Raw genomic sequence first — 25,807 nt, forward strand, 5'->3', positions numbered from 1 at the left:
TTTTCCAAGAAATGCAAACAAAACTTTAACCCTCAGTGTGTGCCTGAAGAAATTATTCATTGTTAATGTATATCTAACTTTACTCATTTCTCATGGGAAACAGGAAATAGTCATAAAGCGCTCATCAAAACCCCCATAATGTTTCTCCTCTGCTTTTCAGAGGTGGTTTGGAGCAAAATTCACCAGCTGCTGCTTACAAGTGCAGCTGAGAAACCACTTGAACTTTTAAACTTTCATCCCAATCAGTCTGGTTTACAGTAAACCGTAAGGTGGGCTAAGGTAAAGTGAACACAGACTATGAGACTGTGTCGGATAAACAGTTTGAGGTAGTTAATCTTCAAGGGAGCGTCACAGACCAGTTTGAAGATTAGATTTGCATTTCCATCAGGACTGGAGCAAAGATTTAATCATTCCTCGGTGTACCAAAGCAAAGACGTTGTCGAGGTCGAATGTTGCCAGATTTGAAGTTAATCTTCAGGACGTATCCATGTTTGCGGATTAGAGGCTTGGCTGTGCCCTCAATTGAGCGCCTGCACGGGAGAGACTCTCAGCTGTGTCCATCAGCCTGAGACAGTGAGAGTGGGACCGGAGGTAACATGAACAAGCTTTCACAATAAAAGCTTGCAAAAACTGGGAACATCGGATAGCAACAAGTCGGAAAAAAATCTTCAAAACACCCAAAGAGAAAATTCTGGATAAAACATCTACCGTGGATGATACACGAAAAGTCTTTGTAAGGAGGATACTATTCACTCGTACATAAGAATGTAGTGCTTCATGTATGCATTTACTGCATGTTTGAGTGTGTGTATACGCATAATACAAAATCATAAGCATCAACAACATTGTTTTTGCACCCTGGTATCAGTTATTTGTTTTAAATAAAATAAAATAATTCCACTATACATATGTTATTTTGAAAAACAAGCTAGTTTTCTGTTCTTTTGTTGCAAAAATCAACATTTTAGCTTTTATTTTGAAAGTTACAACCAGAAATGCTATCTCCATTTGTTGGAGTTTGACAGCAGGAGCACAGTGAACGGTCCTCCTCCTCCTCCTCCTCCTTCTCCTCCTCCTCCTCAGTCTCATCCCACAATTCAAGTGTACGAGAAAAAAAAAAAAAAACATAAGAGGGATGTCTGCAGAGTGAATCTGAGAAGCAAACCCTTACTGGCACACAGAGGATTTCAGAATGAAGAAACTGGAGTTTTCTGATTACTGACAGCTGCGAAAGGAGTCTTTTTGTTGTTGTTTTTTTTTTCTCTCATCACAATGTGTGAGGGATGGATGTGGGTCGGAACCCAGTTTATTTTCATTATGGATACGAGAACTGGCAAGTTATCAGCATGAATTACCGAGGGCTGAAAAACTGATATCAATGTTAAATTCGACTCTGGAGGGAGGACCATGGCGAAAAGGAAGGGACTGTTATTTCCACTGCTGTACTTTATAGCAGAGTTTTGGCTTACTTCACAGCAAGTCTTAAGAATTGGTAAGCAGTAAGACTTATTCTATGCTCTACTTCATCACTACTGTGCAGAATTTAAGCAAAATTCAAAACATGATATCAAGATTGTCTTTCGAGTGGATTTTCCTTTGGGATTAACAGACTAACGTTCCAGTGTATGATGATAAAGTGAATGTTTGTGTCGTGGTCATAATGTATATTATTTGTAATCTCTCCGGAGCATGAACTGTTGCATGTTAACATTATATTTAATTATATTCATCCAGGATAATAGATGCAGAGATTATAAATGCAGATGTCATGCCGAAGAGGGAAAATCCATCTAAAGCAGCTGTGTTTGGATTCCATGTTAAGTTTAATGGAAGCAGTGTAACATTTCACTCCTGGCTCGTCCATTTAAACTCAGAATAAGGAGTCGCTGTGTTCATTGTCGTAGCTGTGTCATCACGTGATGAGCTGAAACTGAGTGTCACTCTATTTGAAATAATGTCCTTTACAAACTTCCCATGCTGCTGAGATGTCGCTGCAGTTTCCCTCCAAGTCTCATGACTGGATTCTTTTTTCATGAGGGAGGAACTGAGGACAGGGTGCAGGGCCACATGAAACAGCTCTATTCGTTTTCATCAAAATCATGTTAATCCACTTTGGTTGGCTGATGCCAGAGTCTGTATCTCTGCTCCTCCATGTTGACAGTGCAGGGCAGGGGCAGATGAGCGATTAGGTTAGCCCACTGCTGCGTCTTATTGCATGCGTGTTAAGGATGATGCAGAATAGATTTGACCAAACTTTCTTTAATGTACTTTTTTTCATATCTTACACACTCAGAAGTGATTATGTTCTGGTACATATCTGTGTTGATGGCCTATTACATCTGTGAATGAGGATCTGAGTCTAAAGTTTTCTGTTAAGCCTTTGAGAGTAGACAAGAGCGCTGCTTTCAACTTTAATCTGCACTTGTAATTAGACAAACTGAGCTCCAGCTATCCCCCTTTGATTTCTGATGTAACTTTTGTAACAATGAGACGGTGTTTGGTAGCAAATTAAAGCTGTCTGCTCCTCTCCCGTTTGTTATCCACTCTGTCCTCTCATGAGGAAGAAGATTGCATCACAAAAATGCCTTTTTCAATTTAGGCCTCAGGACTCTCTGCTCCATGCAATGCCCAGGGCGACTCTGTTTTTTCCTCCAACTTCATCTACTTCCAAAGACTTCGACAATCATCTGTGGCTTTGCCTAACTTTATAGACTAATAGGCCAGCGCTGCCTCCCCGTCCTGACAGTCCTGATCTGTGCTCTCTGTTGTTAATCTCTCTAAATCATCTATCACTCTCTGAGGCCACCTAATCTTTGTCATTCTCTTCATGACCCGCACACATCCTAATCCCTCCCATATGGTGTGTGGCTTGGTTAAATTAACATTTCTCTGTCTTGGCAAGTGTTGGCATCAGATTGTGGCTCTCCCCTCTTTTCAATGGGTTGGTAATAATGGTAAATCTTCTCCCCTGAGCCCTTAAACAACTAATACTAATCTTCTTTATGCAGAAAGTCTCTTCCCCAAATATGGTACTTAGGCAGAAACCAAATCTCCTCACTTGGGAGAGAGCAGAGGCAGCGGCTTGTAGCCTGGCATCCACTTTGTTTTGCTGTTTCTTTAAGTCCTGTCTCCTCTTGATGCAAAATATCTGATTCGATCACACATTAATCGACTCATATTGAGTGAGAGGTGTACGCAGATGTCACAGCTATATCATCCCATTTCATAACAGCCATATATGGAGCAATTTGACGCATGAGGTGGATTTGATGCACCCTGACATCCGGATTTTCAGTCTGGATGTTTTGGTGGTGGGTCACAAGCAGCTAAGCTAGAAACAGAGCAACCTCAGTCCTCCACATCAAACGAAGATAGTAGACTGGTTAGGACCTCCTCATTCATTCACACGCTGGCATTGACCCAGGTTGGAGTGGAGCTGGTGGTGTTGTTGAGGTGGGGGTGGGGGGTCTCACTGGGAACTGGCCCAGGATGGAGAGTGTGGAGAAAGCAAAACACTACGTCATTGTGTTCCTCGGCTTTAAAAGACTTCCCTTCATGTGAAAATGGCTCAGATTACAACCAGGACCCACAGATCACTTTCTCAATACTAAGTTTCAGATTTCTTGATTCAGAAAGGTCTGACCAGCTTATTAAACCTGATCCCTGCTACTCCACTAGCTCTCAGCAGTGAAGTGAGGAACAGAAGTCTATAAAAAGAATAGCCTCAGGGTTTGTCGGCATACGCCTGCAGCGTGAGCACAATCTTTTGTTTTTGTGACCTCCTAGCATGCATCGCCCCACAGCATTGTCTGGCCTATTAAAGATGAGATGGAAGCTCAGCGATCCTGAAAATTATATTTGAAAGTAATTATTGTTAGCTTTAGCATTTGGTTTCAGTCTCTTTCTTTATGAATTTAATCTATGAAGGGGCTTTAATAGAAGTGAGCAAACTGATGTGTTTAAACAACACAGAATATCTTTTCTTTAAAAAGACAGTAAGATTAAAACTCACCAGATCTCCTGGATTGTTCATTTACTTTATAAATATAGATGTTTAATTCCACTGTTTACACAGCACACTGTCAAGTCTCTCACAAGATCAGACAGATTAGAGATAACTATCATATTATGATTCCTTATAATTAATAAAAGTTTGAAGTATCTCAGACAACTAACTTTTTTTTGTCTACGTGTCCATTTCTTGTTAATTGCGTACAGAGCAGATGTCGTCATAAAGTGTGAGACTCTTATTTCTCTTTTGATCTCCATCTGAATCAAAAACAAATGCAGTTAGCCCTCTGAAATGCAGATGAGCAGAATATGTAAAGATGCACCGAGCCACGATCCCATGACCCATTTTTGGGTTACACCCACAACACGGCCAGAGAAACAGGTCGGCTAAGAGCTTGTGTTTGGTCTGGGTTTGTTTACAAGAGACTGCTTCATAATGCAAATGGAAGATCTGTGGAAGATTTAACGTTTTATAATATCAGTTTTGATTATAAGGGAGACATGATATGTTAAGAATGTGGCAAAATTTAGGGAGGAGATTAAGGTTTGTGTTGGTAGATTTAGGCCAAATGTGTCTCTGTTTGTTTGTTTGTCAGTCTGACAAAAAGGGGTTGAATTTGGCTAAATTCTTCTTGTCCCTTTACAAAAATGTATGCATAAAATGTTGGCGAAGCATCTAGCCAAGATAAAATACAAGACACATTGTTCGAATTACTTAAAGGTGACATAAACGTTCTGGTCTCCGAACCCAAAACACTCCACATGAACTCTCTTTGCCCAACCATTGATTGTAAAAAACATGGGCGTAGCTTCTGTGAATAAAATGAAGCCAATCCGCAGACGCAGCCACATTGGCACGTTGGCTATGAGTTTCCGAACAGCGACAGGGTGCCCATAAGTCACACGACCTGAGCTGTGCCTCTGATTGGACAAACAAACGGTCCTAAAAACTTCTCAACTGCCGCGTTAGAAAGAAATTCACTCACAGAACAGTGCGTACTGATCACGAAGTCAGTGATTTACACCCAAGCTGTTTTTGAACCAGGCTGTAAATATGCATTTTAATGCCATGAAATTCTGTTTTTATGGCTGGGTGTGTACATGACTTTGGTCTTTTTGCAGCCGGCCTCAAGCGTATTCCTGATGAACAGCAACTTATAGCACTTTTGCATAGGCTTCATTTTTCCTAACCAGAAGTTGCCCCTTGTGCCCAACCAATAAGGCGTAGAATGTTTTGTATTCTGAGGGGCCGTTTACATGACAACGGTTTTAGGATGAAAGGCAAAAGTTTTGTTGCGTTTCAGCCTCGCGTTTACACGGAAGCAGCGTTTCAGCGCACCTAAACCGCAAACTTTTGAAAATAGCCTCCAGAGTGGGATTTTTCTGAAACGCTGCCGACACCGTCGCCGTGTAAACAGTAAGCCGGCGTTTTCAGTAGAAACGCTGATGTCACACCCCGCTTTGCGCGAGCGCATACAACAGGACAACAGTGCAGTTGTTACAATCGTCGCAAACTACCGTCCTACCATCTGCTGTATCTGCTGACTGTCTTCATACAAAATGTGCATCCGTTGCTCCACTTTTGCACTTAGCATTCCCCAACACACCAGATGATTAGCTTAACTCTACTTCGGTGGAGATCTCCCAAAAGCAGATTCTGGACAAAACGGTTATAGCACCACCTGCACCTGACATGCTTACTGTAGCATTTTCAGTTCCTTCCGTGGCGTTTCCATGTAAACGCAGATTTTTGTCACTGCGTTTTCACCGCGTTTTTGCATTTTCAGATGAAACGCTGTCGTATAAACAAAATAAAAAGTGTACAAACCAAAGGTTATGTACAATTTATTGCTGTATCAAAGTAAAACATCTCAAAAATATCTCAAGACATAGGAAAAAATCTGACAATGAAAGTCTCTTCTCGGCTTTTCTTCCTGATCTTACTATTTCCGAAAGAACTACATAAGAACGGCAGCTGTCAATCATCATTAAACATAACATAAAGCCCAGTTTTTAACCTCTAATAACAAATGCAAAAGCAACTTCTCATAAAAAAGAAGACTTGAAACACAATGCAGCCTAATAATAACTTCATATTACTATAGCATTCAGATGTGAGAAACATTTCTATGAAGTGTATTTATCTATTAAAGTTTTCCCACAGCCCTATTCAAATGAATGGGGAAGACAGAGTTTTTGACCTACACTGTAGCCAGTCACCAGGGGGAGCATTTTTTTTGTGTGACATCACTTTGAGCTGAGAAAGTTGATGTTCATTTATTTTATAATTTACAGTGAGTACTTCTAAAACCTCTCTTACTCTTGTTGATTTCTCAAAACAACAGCTTTTATTTCTCAATTCAACTTATGCAATCAAAGCTTGTTAATCTTGACACAGACAAGCTACATGTAGCTCCCTTCAAATTAAAACCATGTTTGCTTGAACGGCTGTAACTCTGCTGACTCAGTCTCATGTAATAAAAAGAAAGATTGAAATTCATCCCACTCTGTTGATATGTAAGCAGCGTTTTGGAAGTTTTTTAATTGAAATACATGAAAAAGATGAAACTGTGATATCTTGCCTCACTTTAAACTCCATGAATTAACTTTTTTTCCAGCAAATTTTGAACCAATTTGTAAAATGAAATTAAAAACTGAGTCTGATTGCTGCTTTGCTTCTGATGTCTGAACGTGTCGTGGGGATCATGGGAAGGAAAATGACTGAACTTTACCGCTTTGCTGCCCAATAACCACGTCAGCAGATGGATGATTCATCTCCTGACGCGGCGTATAACTACTTACATTATAACAATTATGTGTTTGTGTAGTGACATTTTCAGCAAAAGGCTTAGCCACTATAAAATAGAATGAATATTGTTTAGGTGATGTGGATAAAAAAAAAACACTAAGTGTTGAATTGCAGACAAACTGCTGTCAGGATGAATCCCTTGTGTGTGTGACTCTGTGAAAATCAAGAAACTCATTTCGCTTTAAACAGAAGTTGAAGATTTTATCTCAGGTGGAAATGAGAAGAGATTAATCTGTTTGCTTCCTGTGGGATGTGCATTTCCAGCCAGCTTCAGAGAGGAAATGAATAAGTGAACAGGGCAATAAAACAGGTATATTTGTCTTCTGCTGACAACAAAACTTTCTGTGTGAATGGTTTTTACGCCTTGTTTAAAATATGAAACCTTTAAATTAATGATTTGTATTTGTAGAGTGACCCTCAGTTGTGTCTGACAGATGCTTCTGGGCCTGTTTTTATTGATGACTTGAGCTTAAAGCCTTTTTGTGGGATAGATAATGAAGTTACAAACATTTTATGCTGGTAGAGACTGCAAATTAAATGGACTGGGCTGTAGTGATGTATCAATTATTAAAGCTACTAATGTATGTTGAATTTTAATGCTAACTTTATATCATTGAAGGGAGATGTAAAGGAGGTCTCAGCTGATGTTTCATTGTTTCCTATATATTCACTCTGCAAATGCATGCAGTAGCATGTCAGATGTGTATTATCATGCACATGATTGGTGGTCATCTACAAAAATGTACACAGCTTTTTTTTCTTTTCTTACACGCTGGAGGATTTATATCCACAGTGAGTGAGCGGAAAACTAAATCACTGATTAAAATGATGCTGTGGATAGCTGTGTTGTTTTATTCCAAAAGGTGCCCGTGACATTTGCTTCAGCCTCTGCACAAACATGAGGACTGGCTGGTCAAATCTCAAGTTTATTTCCAACAACTCAACGGGAAAAGGTGACATCACAGACGCTGGAGTGAATACCCTTTCAGAGCAGGAGAAGGTTATTGTATTTCAGCCTGAGAATTAAACTCAAGCGGACAGAATTAAGAACTTTAACAGGCCCTAGCAGCTGCTCACTGAGGCTTGGTGACCATAATTAGGATTGGCACTTTCAAGCATGCTTTTAGTGACCAGGGAGTCCAGACAAGGCTCTCTCAGTTTGGGGTTTGAGGCTAAGCTACAGCAAAGAAAAAGGTCATTCACAATCAAGGTCTCAAGGGGAGCTTTTTAAAGGCCCTTTCTCCTTCCAAATCAATCACAATTTCACAGGCAATTCTTCAAAGAGTGTTACAGAGAGCTGTGACCTATTGCCATCTGTAGCCTCTGTGCTGAAGTGAGGTCATTTGCAAACTGTTGCAGAATAGAAATGACACATTTGGTTTGTGTTCGGGGTTAATGTAACTATTGATCACTATTTCTTTTAAATGGCAAATTTTTCAAGTACTTTCCATTAGCCTTTGTTTCCTATTTATGAGAACAAAACTGTCTACGACAAACTTGTAAACAGATAATCATACATTTGTTTGCATATAAACCGAGCTGGCCTTGGTCCTGCATTAATGTCATGCAGTGTGAACAAACCCTGAACCCAGAATTTGTAATTTCTGTTGCTCCATCACTGAAGGTCCACATGTTAGGATTCACATTTGAAAGGTTAGAGAGACATGGACATGCAGGGACATTTATCAAGTCTGTCCATTCTGTGTGCAGGTGCTGACAGCCTGTGATGATACATTTCTAACCCTAATCCTCATGTTTGTAAAGCTGCTGTTTATGTCACAGTAGTATGAAACATTACACTCATTGCACTCTTGCCTGGCTGGAGTACTAAATATCCATAATGTCAGACATGGCGTGCTATATTTCTGAAGCCAGGGTTTGGATTAAGAGTTGGATAGTTGTCAGAATGATCTCGGCTCTGAAACACCTGCTGCCTGTGACCCTGTCTCTCACACACACTCACACACACACTCACACACACACACTCACACACACACTCACACACACACACACACACACACACACACACACACACACACACACACACACACACACACACACGGAGACCAAAAGTGACTGTGTTAAACAGACGTTCACAGCTTGACGGCTCTGGTGTCTGCCCATTCTGAAAGCATCAGTTAGTGTTATGATAAAATAAATGTTCAAAAATAATAATTCATAAATATATATATTTTAAAATGAAATGTTCATGTGAAAGTTATGTCTTCTTAAAAATGTATTTTTCAATTGTTTCTACAAACCCCCAGTTGCAATGTGATGTAACAGCCAGACGGTGTTTGTAGGGCATCTGAAAGTAGGGATGTCCTAATTCAGTACATTGATAGGTATCGGTGCCTGATATGGCTATTTTTATAGGAATGGATAGCATCGGATTTCATTATGTGATCAGAACTGGTCCAGTTTTCACGTATTTTCGGCACTGTCATGCTTTACGTCACTGTCATGCTTTGTAAATCAAACCACGTTGCAAACATGTCCACTGTGTGGGACTACTTCTCTTTGGAAAGCAATGATAGTAAAACAGCGTCTTGCAACATTTGTAAAGTGAGGGGATACGGACGGGACTCACTTTAATACAACAAATATGATTCATCATTTCCAACAGAATCATCCAACAAAGTATGGGAGTCATCAGAGAAAGGAATCGGATCGGAATCAGATCGGTATCAGCAAAACATATCATGAAAAAATTGGATCAGAAGTAAAAAAATCTGTATCAGGACATCTCTATCTGCACTTTTTGACTGCATAACAAAACTGTCCACAATATCACTTAACACTCAAAGTAACACGAGAAAGCATCAGTGCCAATTGCAGATGAAACACAGCAAGTCAAGTCTTTTTATGAGAAGTTTCTTTTGCATTATTTATTAAACCTTGAAAACTGGGTTTTACGTCACATTTAATCATGATTGGCAGCTGACATTCATGGGTAGTTCTTTCAGGAATAGTAAGGTACATCAAGAAGGAGAGCCAAGAAGAGACTTTCATTATCAGCGAGATTCAACAAGCGGCAACCTCTATTGGGAAAGCTATTTGAGTAACCAGCACATAATTTGCAGGGACTATCAATAGTATTTTTTCAAAAATGCATATTTGAGAGTAAGTAAAAAAAAGTTTCATAAAAGCTTTAGTTTTATTGGGAAGACAAAAAAGATCATAGTCCGGTTTTAGCTTCTTATTCCAGTGGATGGTATTTTCTTTTCCTCTATTTTCGTCAAATTATCACAGAATTTTAAAATGATTGCTGGTGAAATTAGCAAATACTGTTAACTATTTTTCAAATATTCCAGTGGTTTTAAAAAGTGTTGTTAGCTTTTGCATCAAATGTCAAAGATACTCTTGAAAAGCTGTATTGGGTTTTACTGTGAAAAGAACTGTTTTGCAACACATGGAGATGTGTTTTGTATTGAAAATTATCACCGGAGAGACACATATGGCATGTGACAACAATGTTAATTCTCTGCAGTATTAAGTATGAGTTTGCCTTCCTGTCCAGTCAAATACGATGAAGCTGCTTCTCTGTAAACTGTGACAGCTCAGAGGCTTTATCAGTGAAGTTTATATGTGTTCAGAGATCTTCAGCTCCAGAAACAAACAGTTTGCTTTAACACTCCGTCCAAAACAAAGGCGAGTAGCAATCATCCAGAGAGACTTGTGGATGTAAGTAATTCATAGCATTGAGTGTTTTGGCAGTGAAAGCAGAATCACTTAGTCTTTGACCTCCCTTGAGTAAATTATATCATGTATTGGAACTTGACTTTGTGATGTTATAAATCAGAGGCTACAAAGTATGATTTCATCAGAGCCTGCCTTTGTCCTGTGCAGATTGTGAAGATGATTGTGTAAGGTGAACGGGTGCAACCAGTCATCTTTTAAACCTGAATCATTGTAAAGGAGAGAGTGGAACAATGTGTCCTACTATGTCTAGGGAAGAAGATGTTTGAGCTGTTGAATTGCTTATGGTACCCTGGACGTGTGGCATGTCTTCTAAACCAGCATCTCTCGTCTCACGCTAATGTGTAGTTCAGTAGCTTCATGTGGCTGAAATTAAAATTAAAACAAGCAAACAGGTCTCTTCTTGGTAACCTTCAAACTTTAGAAACAATCACTAAAAGAAACTCACTGGATCGATATCTTTTCAGCTGCCACTTCTGCTCAATCTCACCCTCCTGTTTCTTTCCTTCCTACAGGGGGCATCTTTGAAACGCTTGAGAATGAGCCCATTAGTGTGGAAGAATTGGCCTTTAAATTTGCTGTGACCAACATAAACAGGAACCGGACCTTAATGCCAAACACCACGTTGACCTACGACATCCAGAGAATAAACCTATTCGACAGTTTTGAGGCCTCAAGGCGAGGTAAGCGTAATTTCTAGATGAAATGTGTATTTTTGGTGCAGAAAAATCAATCAAAGTGATTTATAATTATTTCTCTGTTTCATTCATCAGCCTGCGATCAGCTGGCTCTGGGTGTTGGAGCTGTGTTTGGCCCCTCTCACAGCTCCTCCGTCAGTGCTGTCCAGTCTATTTGCAATGCCCTGGAAGTCCCTCACATCCAGACCCGCTGGAAACACCCCTCAGTGGACAACAAAGACAGCTTCTACATCAACCTCTACCCTGAATACACGTCCATTAGCCGAGCTGTGCTGGACATCGTGCAGTACTACAAGTGGAAGACGGTCACTGTGGTCTACGAAGATGCAACTGGTGAGGAGAAATGAGAGAGCTGATGACAGGAGACATATGGCGTTAAATCCAGAGGGAGAGACAGTAATGAAAACAGCGGCAAAGCATAAAGAGACATCAGCAGCATATGTCAGCGCTGATTAAAACATAACAAGAGCACATAGTACAGTGTCACATCATACCCTATATTTAAACTGGCTGCTGTATGAGTGCATTCATCAGAGAGGGGGAAGTAGTGAGCTTTGTGCTGTTTTTATGTTAAGTATTGAAAGTAATGTAGAATCTCTGGATGGTTGTTGTTTTGGCCTTTGAACACCTCATATCTTCAAAGATTCACTGAACAAAGAGGTGGGTGAAATACAAAATAGCTACCACAGTATTCAGACATCAAACATCAAACATCACAGCACAGCTTCCTGATTCTGCCCTCATGCTGAAGCTGTAGCAGAAAAAAATGAAACAGCAGTGTTTGATTCAATTAAATCAAACTTCAGCTCATATAATAAAACAGCGAGATCACCTCACTGATCAATGACTGCTGCAGGTGATCACAAATATCCAGCCACACAGTACAACACACCAACAAGGATACAGCAAGATGGCATGACCACATCAACTTCTGCTCAATTAAAAGACTAAGGAATATTGGTTTATGGATTGTTTTAAGTCTTCCTAAACTGTGATACAAAGACTAGGCTGGAGAAGCTTCAACTGTTACAACTGTAGCTCCAATTTTTAAAGAAATAAGTTAAAATTGGTCTTACCTTTTGGAAGAGATTCATCCTGGTTAGATTCCACAACCTGCTGCAGCATCTGCTTTGATTCCCAGGTGCTTGAAGAGGCCTGTCTTTGTTTCGGACACCACTAATTCCTGTTCACTGTTGGTCTGTGCCGCATGTTAATGGCACTTAGCTAGCACTGCTCCCCGCTAAAATTTACATTGTAATGAAACCTCAACGGCGTATTATTTGTGAATATGTGTGTGGCGTTTCGACAGACAAGACACTATCGACCGCAAACGAGGTATGTTGTGACTACTTTCCTCGGGACCTCAGTTCTACATTTTCTGTTGAATTGTGTTGGCTACTACGTCGCCGCTGCTACCGTAATGTCTTATTTTAGCATCGTGAGAGACACTTTTGGTAAAAAAAAAAAAAAAACGAGTTGTATTGAGTTCGAGGGAAGTTTATCAAGCGTTTTATTTTTAAAGACTTAGGGGAAGTTATGATACGCTGTCAAATCTGTAATTACGGAGCTTAACAGTTGTAATATGGTGCAGCTCTTCAGTGTGGCCACGAGAGGGAAGCGAACGAAGAATTGAAATAAAATTGTCTAACGCCATTCTCAGAGGGGGGATTATCGTCAAATCACGGAGACAGAAACCGGAAATCTAAAGATGCAAGTCCAATAAAGATGTGTCTGAAAATATATGAAGGGCAAAGGTTTCCACTTGATCGTGTATTTGGGCAAATAGTTTCACGTTTACCTTTCTGGCTGTTTTGGTAACCAAGGTAACTGTGCAGACTATTAAGAATGTATGCCGCCCTCCTGTGGTGTTTAACTGCAAGCATTAGCGAATGACAAAGCCGCTTCATGGGCAGTTTATTCATTTTCTGAGTGGTGACGAGTGGTTGGGGGAAAAGTTAATCATTAAACGTGTTGTAAAATAAGTTAAGTAGGTTTCGGACGAAACTATTAACAGTTTTTCAGTAAAACCACAAGTTTTTGGCTCGTTTTCCCGCCGTCTGGTGGTCAAAGCGCGGTACTGCAGAACATACCTATATGACAAGTTGGCGTCAATGAAAATTTACTCAAATATCGCTTTTCCGGTGAAATACAAAATATTTTATGTTGCTGTTAATTAATCTTAGGTCCTTTTTTTGGCTTAAACTGGTAATGCCGGAAGATATGGTAACAAAAATAGCACCATAAAAATAATAATAATAATAAGCTAGCATGAATGTAGAGTGGTCAAACTCAACCAGAGTATTTTTTTTTAGGAATGTTGTAATAAAACTGGAGCTAAAAATGCTTAAATAAAAAATAATGAAAAGGGGACAAAAAAGTGTCTTCTGTCTAGCGGCTATAACACAGTACTGCATATAAAATTAGTCTAAGCTATGTCAAAACATGCTAGCACATCTGGTGAAACATTTCAAAGTTCAGTAAATGATCCAAAGATTTAGAAAATTGAGTTAACCAACAAACCAAAGAAATATGTGATATTGGTTCTATTTTATTCAACCTCTTGGATAAAAGCCTCTTGTCTACAATAATATCATGATCATGGTTATTTCCCACGAGACAAGTTTGAAATGTTTTTGTTTTTAAGATTAAGGTTTTCTTTTGTTCTTTCTTGATTTGTTAATGCTTTTAGTTAATTATGTGTCTTCATAAAAACTCACACAAAGTTATTAAAAAAACAATAACAATATTGAAATCAGAAAATCAAAATCACTCATCAACTGATGCTCATTAAAAGTTAAAGCAATTTATAGTCCTTATTACTGTGCACTTGTTTTTTGTTTAATTTATTTTTGTTTGTTTATTTTAATTGTATAATTTAATGATTTACAAGCCCAATAATTTTTGTCTTTTTCTTTTCAATTTTAAGGTCTCATCCGTTTGCAAGAATTGATCAAAGCACCATCCAGATACAGCATCAAAATCAAGATTCGACAGCTGCCAACAGGGAGTAAAGATGCCCGTCCTTTGCTGAAAGAGATGAAAAAAGGGAAGGAGTTTTACGTTATCTTTGACTGCTCTTACCAAACATCAGCTGATGTTCTCAAGCAGGTAAAAATAAACCTCTCTTAAAAACTGTAAAAAAAAAAAAACAAAAAAAAGGGATAATACCAGTTATTTGTCACTTACAAGGCTTCCTTGTTAAAGATATGATTAGATGGCCTCAAGGGCAGAAAATATTATTTTTACCGTCTGGAGCAAAGCCCTGATGTGCGTATTTAGTGTGAAGGAAATTTGTGTGCTCACTCCTTCATTTCTCATCTCATTTAGATCCTGTCTATGGGGATGATGACCGAGTATTACCACTTTTTCTTCACCACATTGGTAAGAGAGCTGTTATCCAGTCACACGTCTAGAATTTCACACCTTAAGACTTCATGAAGGTTTCTTGATTTAGAAAAGTACTGTTGGATATTGAATCTTGAGGTGTCCCTTTGAGACTGGATTATTAATGCCAGCATGTGAGCTGGTAACATACGACTGTTACATGGCCTTAATGAAGTGTCCTTCATCCCATGCTGGCTTAGTAGTGTGTGTGCACCCAGGGACTCTATTAAGCAAAGATTATGCAGATTAACTCAAACATCTGTGGTTTGTTTCATAATAAGATTTCTGTGTCCTTGGTGTTATTCTGTGGTGTTATAATGCACATTGTCCCAGTATTGCAGAATTGATGATATATGTGTCATGTACAGGACCTGTTTGCCCTCGACCTGGAGCCGTACCGTTACAGTGGGGTCAATATGACGGGCTTCAGACTACTTAACATTGACAGCCCTCAGGTGGCCTCAGTGGTGGAGAGGTGGGCCATGGAGCGACTGCAAGCTCCTTCCAAACCTGAGACTGGAATGATGGAGGGGATGATGACTGTGAGTTTTAAAATACTTCAGTTGACTTTATACTTCTGAAAGACTTCCCAATCTGAGAAGTTCTTTGGATAAACTTTGCTCTTTACATTCAGCTCACTTTAGCTGCTTTCAGATGCCAGGTTTATTCCCTTAAAGCATTTTGTAAACCTAGTGCTGCAGCTTTCAGGTATGCTTTGACGAAATGTGGAGCTAAGAGTCTCTACATCAACAGCTCTGATATGATTTCTGATCCCAGCTGATGTGCAATGACGGCTTTGTTTCTCCCTCAGACCGAGGCGGCTCTGATGTATGACGCCGTCTACATGGTGGCTGCCGCCTCTCAACGCACCTCCCAGATCACCGTCAGCTCTCTGCAGTGCCACCGACACAAACCGTGGCGCTTTGGATCACGCTTCATGAGCATGCTCAAAGACGTGAGTGCAGTTTATCAATGTGTGACATCCATCCATCCATCCGTTTCACAGCCTTTATTTCGTTTCCCCGGGTGCAGGAGCAGAAACAATAGAGTCAGGAGATTGGATATGATGAATGAGGAGCGTGTGCATTATATTTGAAATAATTTTCCCCAGGAGACAGGGATTGACGTCATACACTGCAGGTTGGAGGTGTTTTGGATTAGTGGGTTGTCAGGGTGTCAAGCAGAGCTGTCCACTGAGGGCTGCTTCAGACTGGATCAGATAATATGGAACACATTATAAAACATATTTCTTCAAACTACCAGCTTAAACTTTCAACATTTAAAGTTTAAAGTTGCCACAGTAGCATCCTGAAGTGTAGATGTGATGTAATTGAAAAAGAAAAAGCTATTAAATTGTGCATGAACTATTGATCTGAAAGCAGACAGAACAGGAACTCAGTGAGACATAAGCACATTAAAAAGCAAACAGTGGTATTTGGAACAAACGTGCTGCCTGTCTGATAGAAATGATCCCAGTGTGATGGAGAGGCAGACTCTCAGCTCTGCTAAGATAAATTCATCTGAATCTTGTCAGCTCTCTTGTTATACTGCAGTCTTTAATTAGATGTTGCTTTGACAAATCAGCTTTTTATTACAAGTGGAGACAGAAAATGCAGAGTGATTAAATCAATATTTCAGCTGTGAAGCCTCAGCAGATGTTTTCTGTAATTAGACCTGTGATCAGAAGTTTTACACACTGAAGTGTAAAATGTAAGCGTCTCTTCCTTTGATCATTCTCAGTATGGTTCATGTTTAGAACATCCAGAGACTCACATGATTATCTAAGAGAGTGTGCGTGCTGTGCATTATGTGTTATTTGAAGTGCCCTTTAGCAAGACTCTGTATTCAGGAGTGTGTTTGTGCTGTGTGACTCAGCTGCACTCTGCTCTAACAGGGAACAGACACTTTTCTGTCTGAGTCAAAAATAATTCTTAAAGTGAAGTTTCGAAGGCAAAGTGTCATTTGGAAGCTGCAGCTTATGAAAATTAGTTTCACTTCTATGCGCTCACCTGTTCTCCTCAATGTACCCACATTCACTCAGAGCATGTTTGTTTGGTTGCTGTATGGAGGCCTGTGGGGACAGTAAATGAGTTTTTCTCATCATGGTACTGACAGCTTGTCCAGCATGCTCATGGATGTTCTGTTTAGTGTCAGTGGTGTGCTCAAATCACACTTCTTATCCTTTTTATCATCTTTGTTCTCCAATCTGACGAGATCAATGTCGTCGCTGCATGTTCGGTAACGACACCAACACGTCTGTATGATGAGATTTGAAGAAGAGACTTAATGACAGGAATAAATCTGGACTAAAGGGTCGTGGGGTTCTCACAGATGTGAGCGAGAAGAGTGTGTGAAGTTGTCTAATCAAAGAGCAGCTTCATGTCACTTTGCTGAATCTCCTATAGCTCGTATAGATTGGAAATTCCTGACAGCGACTGTTCAAACAGGGATCACATTTTAATCTTGTCTTTAGTGTGTGTGTGCTGCTGTGTACAACTTTGCTGTATTTAAAGGCAGTGTTAGATTTCTGCTCGGTTAAACTCATGATGAAAGATTGTGAAACCATGCAGCAGTCCGTGTACTAATTGCTGCACTGACACCTGTCAGGAGACAGACCAAACACGATCTGATGGGAGGCTGGTGCCCGATTTCTTGGTGCTGAAGTTCCTGTACAAGCTTTTTTCACTGGTCATGAAATGGACTGATAATGATATTGGTAGCTCTATGTCACTTACATAGGCAATCAAGATCATCAGCATAAAAACTAATCATCTCTATAAGTTATTTCTAGTGTAAACCGCTGTATGCATCAGATGACATGATTAGCCTTTTGCTACATAAAATCTCTCAGCAGCAAAGAATCTAGTTAACTGTTCAAAAGCAGAATAAGATTTTCCTTTTAGTTACCAGTTACACATGTAAATGATACGTAGAGGTTATAAAGTTCTCCACAGGGGGCGCCAAAATGAGCAGTAATAAAGCTCTTCATTGGAGCTTTAGGCCATGTCCACACACAACTGGGTATCTGGGAAAATATTTTTATAGTTATACATTTACCCATCATCTACATGAAACCACCGCTTTAAGTCACTAAAAACAATGTTTTCTGAAAACTCCAGCCAAAGTGAAGATTCCAGTTTCATGGTTTCGTGTAGAGACTGGTAAACAGAGTTTTCGGTTCTCAACATCACAACTGAATGACAGGGGGCTCATTCTGATTAGCTGCCACAAAACACAGCCAAACATCGGTTTGACATGCCTCGGGCCGCACTGATCGGCGGATTTTCCCGCTGTGTTTGGACAAAAGTTGTTGTTTTTTTTTAAATGCCCGGCTACGTGTGGACAAGGCCTTAATGGATCAAATCTGTTGCAGTGAAGATCCGAGTAAAGGTTGGGAAACAAGAATCTCTAATACATTTCACTATATTAACTTTTATTAAGAGCTTGTTACCAAGCTGCAACTTCTGGTTATGAAAAATGAAATCCATGTGTTTGTACATGCAGTTCTTTGAGATTCCACTTGAGGCTGGCTGCAGTAACCATGTACCCACTAAGTCAAAAAAGCTGTTTTTTTAACAGTAATTAATGAGATTTTTACAGCATGGTCCCAAAAAATGGCTTGGGTTTGTAAAGTTCATTTCTCTTTCGGTGCACACTGTGAATATTTTTTTGTCAGCTAAGCTGTGAAAGATACTAGACTATAGGCAGAGCTCAGCTGACTGACAGGCGGGCAACCTATAGCTGTTAGTGAGAAGCCTTAAAGCCCTCCCTTGATATTTCTAATATGGCTTCTACTGACAGTAGACCTCAAAACTCTGCATCTGAAACAGATGGGTGATGTCACAGAGGCTCTGTCTATTCAATATACAGTACATGCATTTCCTTAACTGTCTGCCTCTTCCTTCAGAGGACGTTTGTTATTTTGGGAGTTACAGTGCGATTCTTGATGATTTGGAGCGTCTCGATTTAAGTGTGCTCTCAGGTATTTGATTTACGTCAACAAGTAATGAACAACAAGCAAACAGTGTCTTTATTTCCCAACAGCAACAGACACAATAACAGTTTATTAAAGTTCTGCTTACTCACATTAACCCACGGGTCTTGTTGGGATCACATTCAGTCGACTTCTTTCTTCCACAGCACACCAGCCAACTGTGCTGTGTTTGTACAGTGTGACTGGGTGGCAGATGACAGTTTCAAACAGGAGCTTGGATCTCTCCTTTCATAAGAAGGTTAGATCTGGGGAACACCTGCTACTCCAGCTATTTTTCTCTGTGTGATTTGATCAACTGGCATCATGAGCGCTGGTAAATCTATTGGCTTGTTGATTTGTAGATATGCCACCGACAAATAAAAAACATGGCCACCAAGGGTACTCTGTCAGCACACACTAGAGATTCAGCTCGTTTCTCTGAGCCCTCTGTAATAGAGATTTAACCCAACTATGATTCAGCTGAGCTTCATTACCGGCTGCATTCAAATATCCCTGAGCCCTCCTGCCCACCCGCTGCTCTCCGCTCAGACAGAGGCCATGCCTGCCTGCTCCGTTTACATCACTATTCACCAACTTTCATACTCACAGACACTTCCTATTTCCATGGAGGATCCAGAAGACATACAGCCAATGCAAAAAAGTCCATTAAGATGCACTGGCCTTTGTCAGAGTTCTTTGCCTAATGTAACACTCATCAATTATTCATCTTCCTGAAAATGCTTTCATTTTTCCAGACTTCTGCTTCACTTTGCATCATGTACATGACAATAAAAACAGAGGGGTTCATTGGTTTTGTTTTCTTCTCTCTCTTTACTTCAGGCACAATGGAACGGCTTGACGGGACAAATAATCATAAACAAGACAGACGGTCTGCGGAAAGAATTTGATTTAGACGTCATCAGCTTGAAGGAGGACGGGCTGGAGAAGGTGATCTTACTGACCTGTGTCTGTACCGTCAGTGAAGCCTGTTGTTGAAAACATTCACATAGTATCATCAACAGAAAAAATGTATTCACTGTTAACTTTTAATTTTTCCTGCAAAGTTCAGTGACTCATCTGTGCTGCAAGATTATTCAGGATGTTGAAATCTGTCCTCATTATTCTTCTCGTTTTGACGTACAAATAGTTTCAGCTGTCAGCCCAGGCTTAAATGTTTGCAGATGTTTTTTAATCACAATGAAAAGGCTGTTCTTAGTTTTGACAGCTCATTACCCGACCTGTTATCAGTTGATAGCAGATCTCTGATCTACAAAGAAAAATCAGCTGTACTTCAACATTTGCCTCTGATTTTTATCATTTATTTTAGCTCAGGGCTCTGTGATTAAAATGCTTTTTCTTTATTGTTTTTGCAAGACCATCGCAGGCAACAACCGCCTGAATAAAGTGTGGAAAAAGGTTTGTGTTTAGCTGCTCCGGCAGACTAAAAGAATACTGAAACTGCTCATCAATCAAATCCACCTGCTGCCCTCTGTGATTTCTCCCTGTAGTTTAAAAAAATTAGATTCAACTGTTTAAAACATAGCGTTTCAATTTTTTAAAGAATTGTGTCTGGTGCTCTTTACCTTTTTTTCCTTTCACACTTTCACCCATTTGTTGGATTTGTATTTTTAGCTTCCAACGATACTTTTCCCTTCTTTGCATTCATTACTTTGTGAGGTGACTCAGACATCTTTGCTCTCTTCTCACTGTGATTATGTTAATGTTGTAATCCCTGCAGATTGGTGTGTGGAACTCTCAAACAGGCCTTAATTTATCAGAAACCAATAAGGACTCATCCACCAACGTGACCGACTCCATGGCCAACAGGACCCTCATTGTCACAACAATTCTGGTAATGAAGATAAAAATCATTATCACTTTCAGAGCATGAATTTCTTTATACAACTAAGAGTTTTTTTTACTTGCCTTGTTTCAGGAAAACCCTTATGTCATGTATAAAAAATCAGACAAGCCTCTGTATGGAAATGATCGATTTGAGGGTTACTGCTTGGACCTGCTCAAAGAGCTCTCCAACATCCTGGGCTTCTCCTATGAGGTGAAACTGGTGTCTGATGGCAAATACGGCGCTCAGAATGACAAAGGAGAGTGGAACGGCATGGTGCGGGAGCTCATTGACCATGTGAGTGAAGAGAATATCTCAGGTATCCACAGTATCATCTGTTCAAGTGGGGCTCTGGTTGATGTTTTTATCCTGCACCAGGTGGCTGACCTCGCTGTGGCTCCTCTCACAATCACATATGTGAGGGAAAAGGTGATCGACTTCTCCAAGCCCTTCATGACTCTTGGAATCAGCATCCTTTATCACAAACCCAACGGCACCAATCCAGGAGTGTTTTCCTTTCTCAACCCGCTGTCTCCTGATATCTGGATGTACGTGCTGCTGGCATGCCTGGGCGTCAGCTGTGTGCTGTTTGTGATCGCCAGGTAAAATAAGGAAAATCAGGATAAAAAAACTGCTTTCTGATTTGGATGAGCTGATGTTCCTCTGTTTGACATAAAAAGATAAACTTAAACATCAAGACAAGACACAGAGTTTGCAGCATTTAGAAGTTACAGTGGCGAGGGAAAAAACTTCCTTTAACAGGCAGAAACATTAAGCAGAACCAGACTCAAGTTAGGTAGACTGTGTTGGGGTAAGGGAAAGGCAAAAAGGTCCATAAGAAAATAGATGATGACAGCTTGTCCATCATTCCCCAGTCAACAACCTCCTCCTCCACAGGGTCCAGGACTGAGCTTCTTCAGCAGTCTGTTCAGTCTCTGTCTCCTGGATTCTGTCTGCTCACAGCAGCTGAAGTTCTTCCAATGTGGCATTGGTGTCTGATGTTAGCTCTGTCAGCTGTGTCTGTGAATACGATGCTACTCTGCCTTCTGGTATTCCCTCTGTTGCTGGGTTAGCACCGCTAGCTTGTTCATCTTGTTGGAGATAGATCTCACGTTCCCAACAACGATGGATGGAAGGACAGGTCCATGTCGTCACTTCTTAGCTCTCACCTCAGTACCAGCACGTCGTCCTCACCTCCTCTCCTCACCTTGTGGGGAAACATCAGGCCTAGCACCAGTTAGCGTTAACCCACTACAGGCTGCTAACAGCTAATCTCATATGTAAACAATGCAGACATCATTACATGTAGGATTTCCAGACAAACAAAGGAGCAAAAATAGTAAAAATATCACAGAAGACATAATCAGTTTCCATATGCGAAGATGAAAAAAAGAGATGAAAAAATGACAAGAAAGGGACAAGGACAGCGCCTAGGAGCAACAGCAACAAAAATATATAAATTCTCATCATTATCCATTTATAGTAATCTAATAATGTTTTTTCTTTCTTCGCCATCAGGTTCACTCCCTACGAGTGGTACAACCCTCACCCTTGCAACCCGGACTCAGATGTGGTTGAAAACAACTTCACTCTGATAAACAGTGTCTGGTTTGGAGTTGGAGCACTTATGCAGCAAGGTAAAGTGAAGCAGCTGTAACTATACCTAGAGTTTACGCTGTTTTCAACCTGGACTGGAATATGTCTCTCTTTGGTAGCTTACCTTGAGTCATCACCTTCATAGAAATAAAACACCGTAAATAAAACACTGTCCTGTGTCATTCTCTTAAAGGATCTGAGCTGATGCCCAAAGCCCTGTCCACTAGGATAGTCGGTGGGATATGGTGGTTCTTCACATTGATTATAATCTCCTCATACACTGCCAACTTGGCTGCCTTCCTCACTGTGGAGAGGATGGACTCGCCCATCGACTCTGCCGATGACTTGGCCAAGCAAACCAAAATAGAGTATGGTGCTGTAAGAGACGGCTCCACTATGACTTTTTTTAAGGTAAAGACATAAGAAAACTGTTTTTTGGTTACCATTAAGCGTCAGTCTTGAGTTATTACTGCTTCTTGTCATGTGTTGTGCAATGAGTAGGAAAGAAATGGACTTAAGGGGAGAACGCGAGGGGTGAAAGGTTCACATGTAAGAAATCTCCTGCCTCATGTAGCTAAACAAAGCCCGGCAATTTTCATAACAGTTTGAAGAATGTATTGTTTTGCCTGCAGCACAGTGACCACTCTGTCTGCATGTAGAGAGAAAATTAGATGAACCTCTCTCCCGTCTCCTGACATGCATCAGGATGATTGTTTCAGTCGGCATCCTTAGAATACGGTTTCATTTGAATTACTGGAAACAGGAGTCAAGCGTGTGTCACCCACATTCAGCCATGTACCGACATTATCAACACTGAGTAATTCTCTGTGTTTTTTCTTGGACATCAAAATGTACTGTTTATAAGTGACATAAATCCTCCTTCTCCTTTCATAGAAATCTAAGATTTCAACCTATGAAAAAATGTGGGCATTCATGAGCAGCAGGAAAAACACAGCTTTGGTGAAAAATAATCGTGAGGGGATTCAGAGGGTTTTAACCACGGACTACGCTCTTCTGATGGAGTCAACCAGCATCGAGTACATCAGCCAGCGTAACTGCAACCTCACACAGATTGGAGGCTTGATAGATTCAAAGGGATACGGAGTAGGAACGCCAATCGGTAAGACACAATCGCAACAGATTCATGCTCTGTTTCGGTTCCAAAACAAAACCAGTAATGGTGATTTTATCCTGCTGTAGGCTCCCCCTACAGAGACAAGGTCACCATTGCCATCTTGCAGCTCCAGGAAGAAGGGAAGCTGCACATGATGAAGGAGAAATGGTGGAGAGGGAATGGCTGCCCAGAGGAGGACAGCAAAGAAGCCAGCGCTTTGGGTGTGGAGAACATCGGAGGAATCTTCATCGTGCTGGCAGCCGGACTGGTCCTCTCAGTTTTTGTAGCAATCGGAGAGTTTATTTACAAATCCAGGAAAAACTTGGACATTGAGGAGGTGAGTGTTGGTCAGTGTGAATGGCACAACAAGTATTAACACACTGGAACTCGACACAAGACTGTCACCAACCTCCCACACATTTGCTTCGTCTTCAGAGGACTATTTTAATCACTGGGCCAACACACGTTTCTGAATGTGCTGAACTGCATTGTTACAATCAAAACAGAAACACTTTTTAACACAGAGTTTAGTCTTTTCAGCAGTTTTAATGTAGAGATCATTTACACGGACAAACACGTCTGAACCCTTTCTACGATGACAGATGGTGGTTGACGTCTGACATCATGACACTTGACCATCTTGGCCTTTTTGTTTATCTTTCGTTCTTTTGCAGAAACACTGTATCATTGTAACATTGTTTTGTGTGAAGAAAAATGTCATTGTTATGCCATTTAATTGTGGGTGTGTGATGGTTAACGGTACCTTCTGAGACTTGTTTTCAACAAACTGCAGTATTTGAGATTGTTCTGTTTTCAAATGTTTGCTGTTTTTCATATTTATACACTCAGAGACTTTGAAGAACAACACTACTTCTTACCACTTTTATATGTACTCATGTATTTTAAAAAATCTTGGTTTATTCAACAACAGTTGTTTCCAATTTGAGTATGAACTAGTCCTTTAAGATTTTATCAACGTTGCTTGACTCTCAGACCATCAGCTGCCGTGTATATTATTTTTTCTTTTGGTTCTTGTATGATATGAAGTTCATTATCATGCATGCTTTAGTTATGTCATGTTTGAAATGTATCAGGATGACTAAACGTTATGAGAACATTACATTCTTTAACCTTTTATTAATGATTGTTCTGGTTTTGATTTCACTTAGCTTTTTATTTCATCTGAGCCAAACTTTTAATTTGCACCCAGAAGATCTGAAGTTAACTCAAATTAGTTGTTCTTTCAAATAATGTACATCTGATTTTTCAGTCTTGATTGTTGTTCTCTTACACCCTGTTTCAGGGAGCTGTGTTATCACAACAAGGGTTATGTGGTAGATAACCTTAGGTTTGCCTGTTTCTGATGATCTGCACACTAAAAAACAAACTTAATCACATACATTACTTGTTTTCACCTATCAAACAGATTTTTTGATTGTTGATTTACGACTACCATGGATTAACGTCTGTTTAACCACATCTGAATTGACCAGCAGTTGACGTCATGAGATTACCGCTGAGTGTCATTACATTTGATAGTGTGATTCCATAAACTGAACAGCAGCCTTTTGCCTTTCCTGCATCATTTTCACTTTGCCTGCCGTCACCTTTCAAGCAGACATTAAAATCACACCCTCAATAATACATGGATTACAAACACATACCAAGCAACAACTTTGGGTCAAAATAAATAAGGCTATAAGGACACAGAGTGTCCGCTTAAAGCTGGCTCCTGAAGTACCAGAAACCACTTACACACTGTGCCAAAAAAGGCCATTTTGGTCTTTTTTTCCCTGAGGTAAACATGTTAATAGCCTGGTACAAAAAAAGACTTCAACCTAAACAGCTAATTTCTCTAACAGCACACACTGAACCAGGTGTTTTGTTTTTTGTTTTTTTTAACTCAGGAGTTTAGAGGATAACAAGATGATGAGCTTGCCCAATCAGAGGCATAGCTCAGCTAAAAGATAGGAAGGTGCCCTATAGCTGTTTGTAAGGTGGCTCAAAGCCCACCTTATTTCCAATATGGCTCCCACCAGCAATTTGCTTCAAAACTCTGTTTCAGAAACAGATTGGTGACATTACAGGGACTTTCTTCTTCCTTCTTCTTCTTCTTTTTCTTCTTCTTCTTCTTCTTCTTCTTCTTCTTCTTCTTCTTCTTCTTTGGGCATGAAAAAAGTGTTTTCCTTTTCAAATTATCTGATCCCCCCCCCAGAAAGTTACACACATGCATCAGAGGGTTCAAAAGCTTATCAGCTATAAGATATACAAAATTGAAACAAAATTTGCTAAAAGTGTTTTAAAAACAAAAAAGGGAAATTATTTCTCATGGATTTACTAAAAAACACACTTTATGTTCAATGCTGAGGTGCAAGTAGTCCACTGGAGCCGACATGTCTGTAACTTTCTGAAATAATATTAATGATAATTATAAAAATAGTAATAATTATAATGATAATAATAATTGATATATCAATATACATTTTTTTTTTCAAGAGCACTTTATGCTCAAATAAAGATAAAGATAAGATTAAAAATCCGGAAAAAAATCTTGGCTTTTATATATCATATGTGCTTTGTACTATTTCATGGTACAGAACTTTGCATCTTAGCATCAAATATCACTTTCTATTAGTTCTGTAGAAAATCAAGAGAAGGACCAGTGAGTGACTTCAAGGAG

The 25,807-nt window shown here is 39.9% G+C and overlaps 1 protein-coding gene across 1 annotated transcript; it reads left to right on the forward strand.

Annotated features, from left to right (window-relative positions):
* The first annotated feature begins 1,101 nt into the window (after positions 1–1,101).
* Positions 1,102–25,013, forward strand: LOC141797486 (glutamate receptor ionotropic, kainate 1). Its single transcript, XM_074678896.1, has 15 exons — positions 1,102–1,492; positions 11,035–11,202; positions 11,293–11,550; positions 14,144–14,325; positions 14,545–14,598; positions 14,970–15,143; positions 15,413–15,556; positions 19,415–19,522; positions 20,313–20,426; positions 20,511–20,714; positions 20,796–21,019; positions 21,936–22,054; positions 22,207–22,424; positions 22,908–23,133; positions 23,214–25,013. Exons 1-15 carry the CDS (start codon positions 1,408–1,410, stop codon positions 23,501–23,503), a joined length of 2,568 nt encoding a protein of 855 aa, XP_074534997.1. The 5' UTR covers positions 1,102–1,407; the 3' UTR covers positions 23,504–25,013.
* The last annotated feature ends 794 nt before the right edge of the window (positions 25,014–25,807 follow it).

Source organism: Halichoeres trimaculatus, unplaced genomic scaffold, assembly GCF_033239565.1.
Source record: "Halichoeres trimaculatus isolate MK-OKI-2021-1 unplaced genomic scaffold, fHalTri1.1 fHalTri1_scaffold_9, whole genome shotgun sequence".
Lineage (NCBI taxonomy): Eukaryota > Metazoa > Chordata > Actinopteri > Labriformes > Labridae > Halichoeres > Halichoeres trimaculatus.

Coding starts and splice junctions, on each gene's coding strand:
- LOC141797486 (XM_074678896.1), top strand. CDS start 1,408: ATGGCGAAAAGGAAGGGACTGTTATTTCCACTGCTGTACTTTATAGCA. Junction 11,203..11,292: donor TTTTGAGGCCTCAAGGCGAG/GTAAGCGTAATT, acceptor TTCATTCATCAG/CCTGCGATCAGCTGGCTCTG. Junction 22,055..22,206: donor TGGAGCACTTATGCAGCAAG/GTAAAGTGAAGC, acceptor ATTCTCTTAAAG/GATCTGAGCTGATGCCCAAA.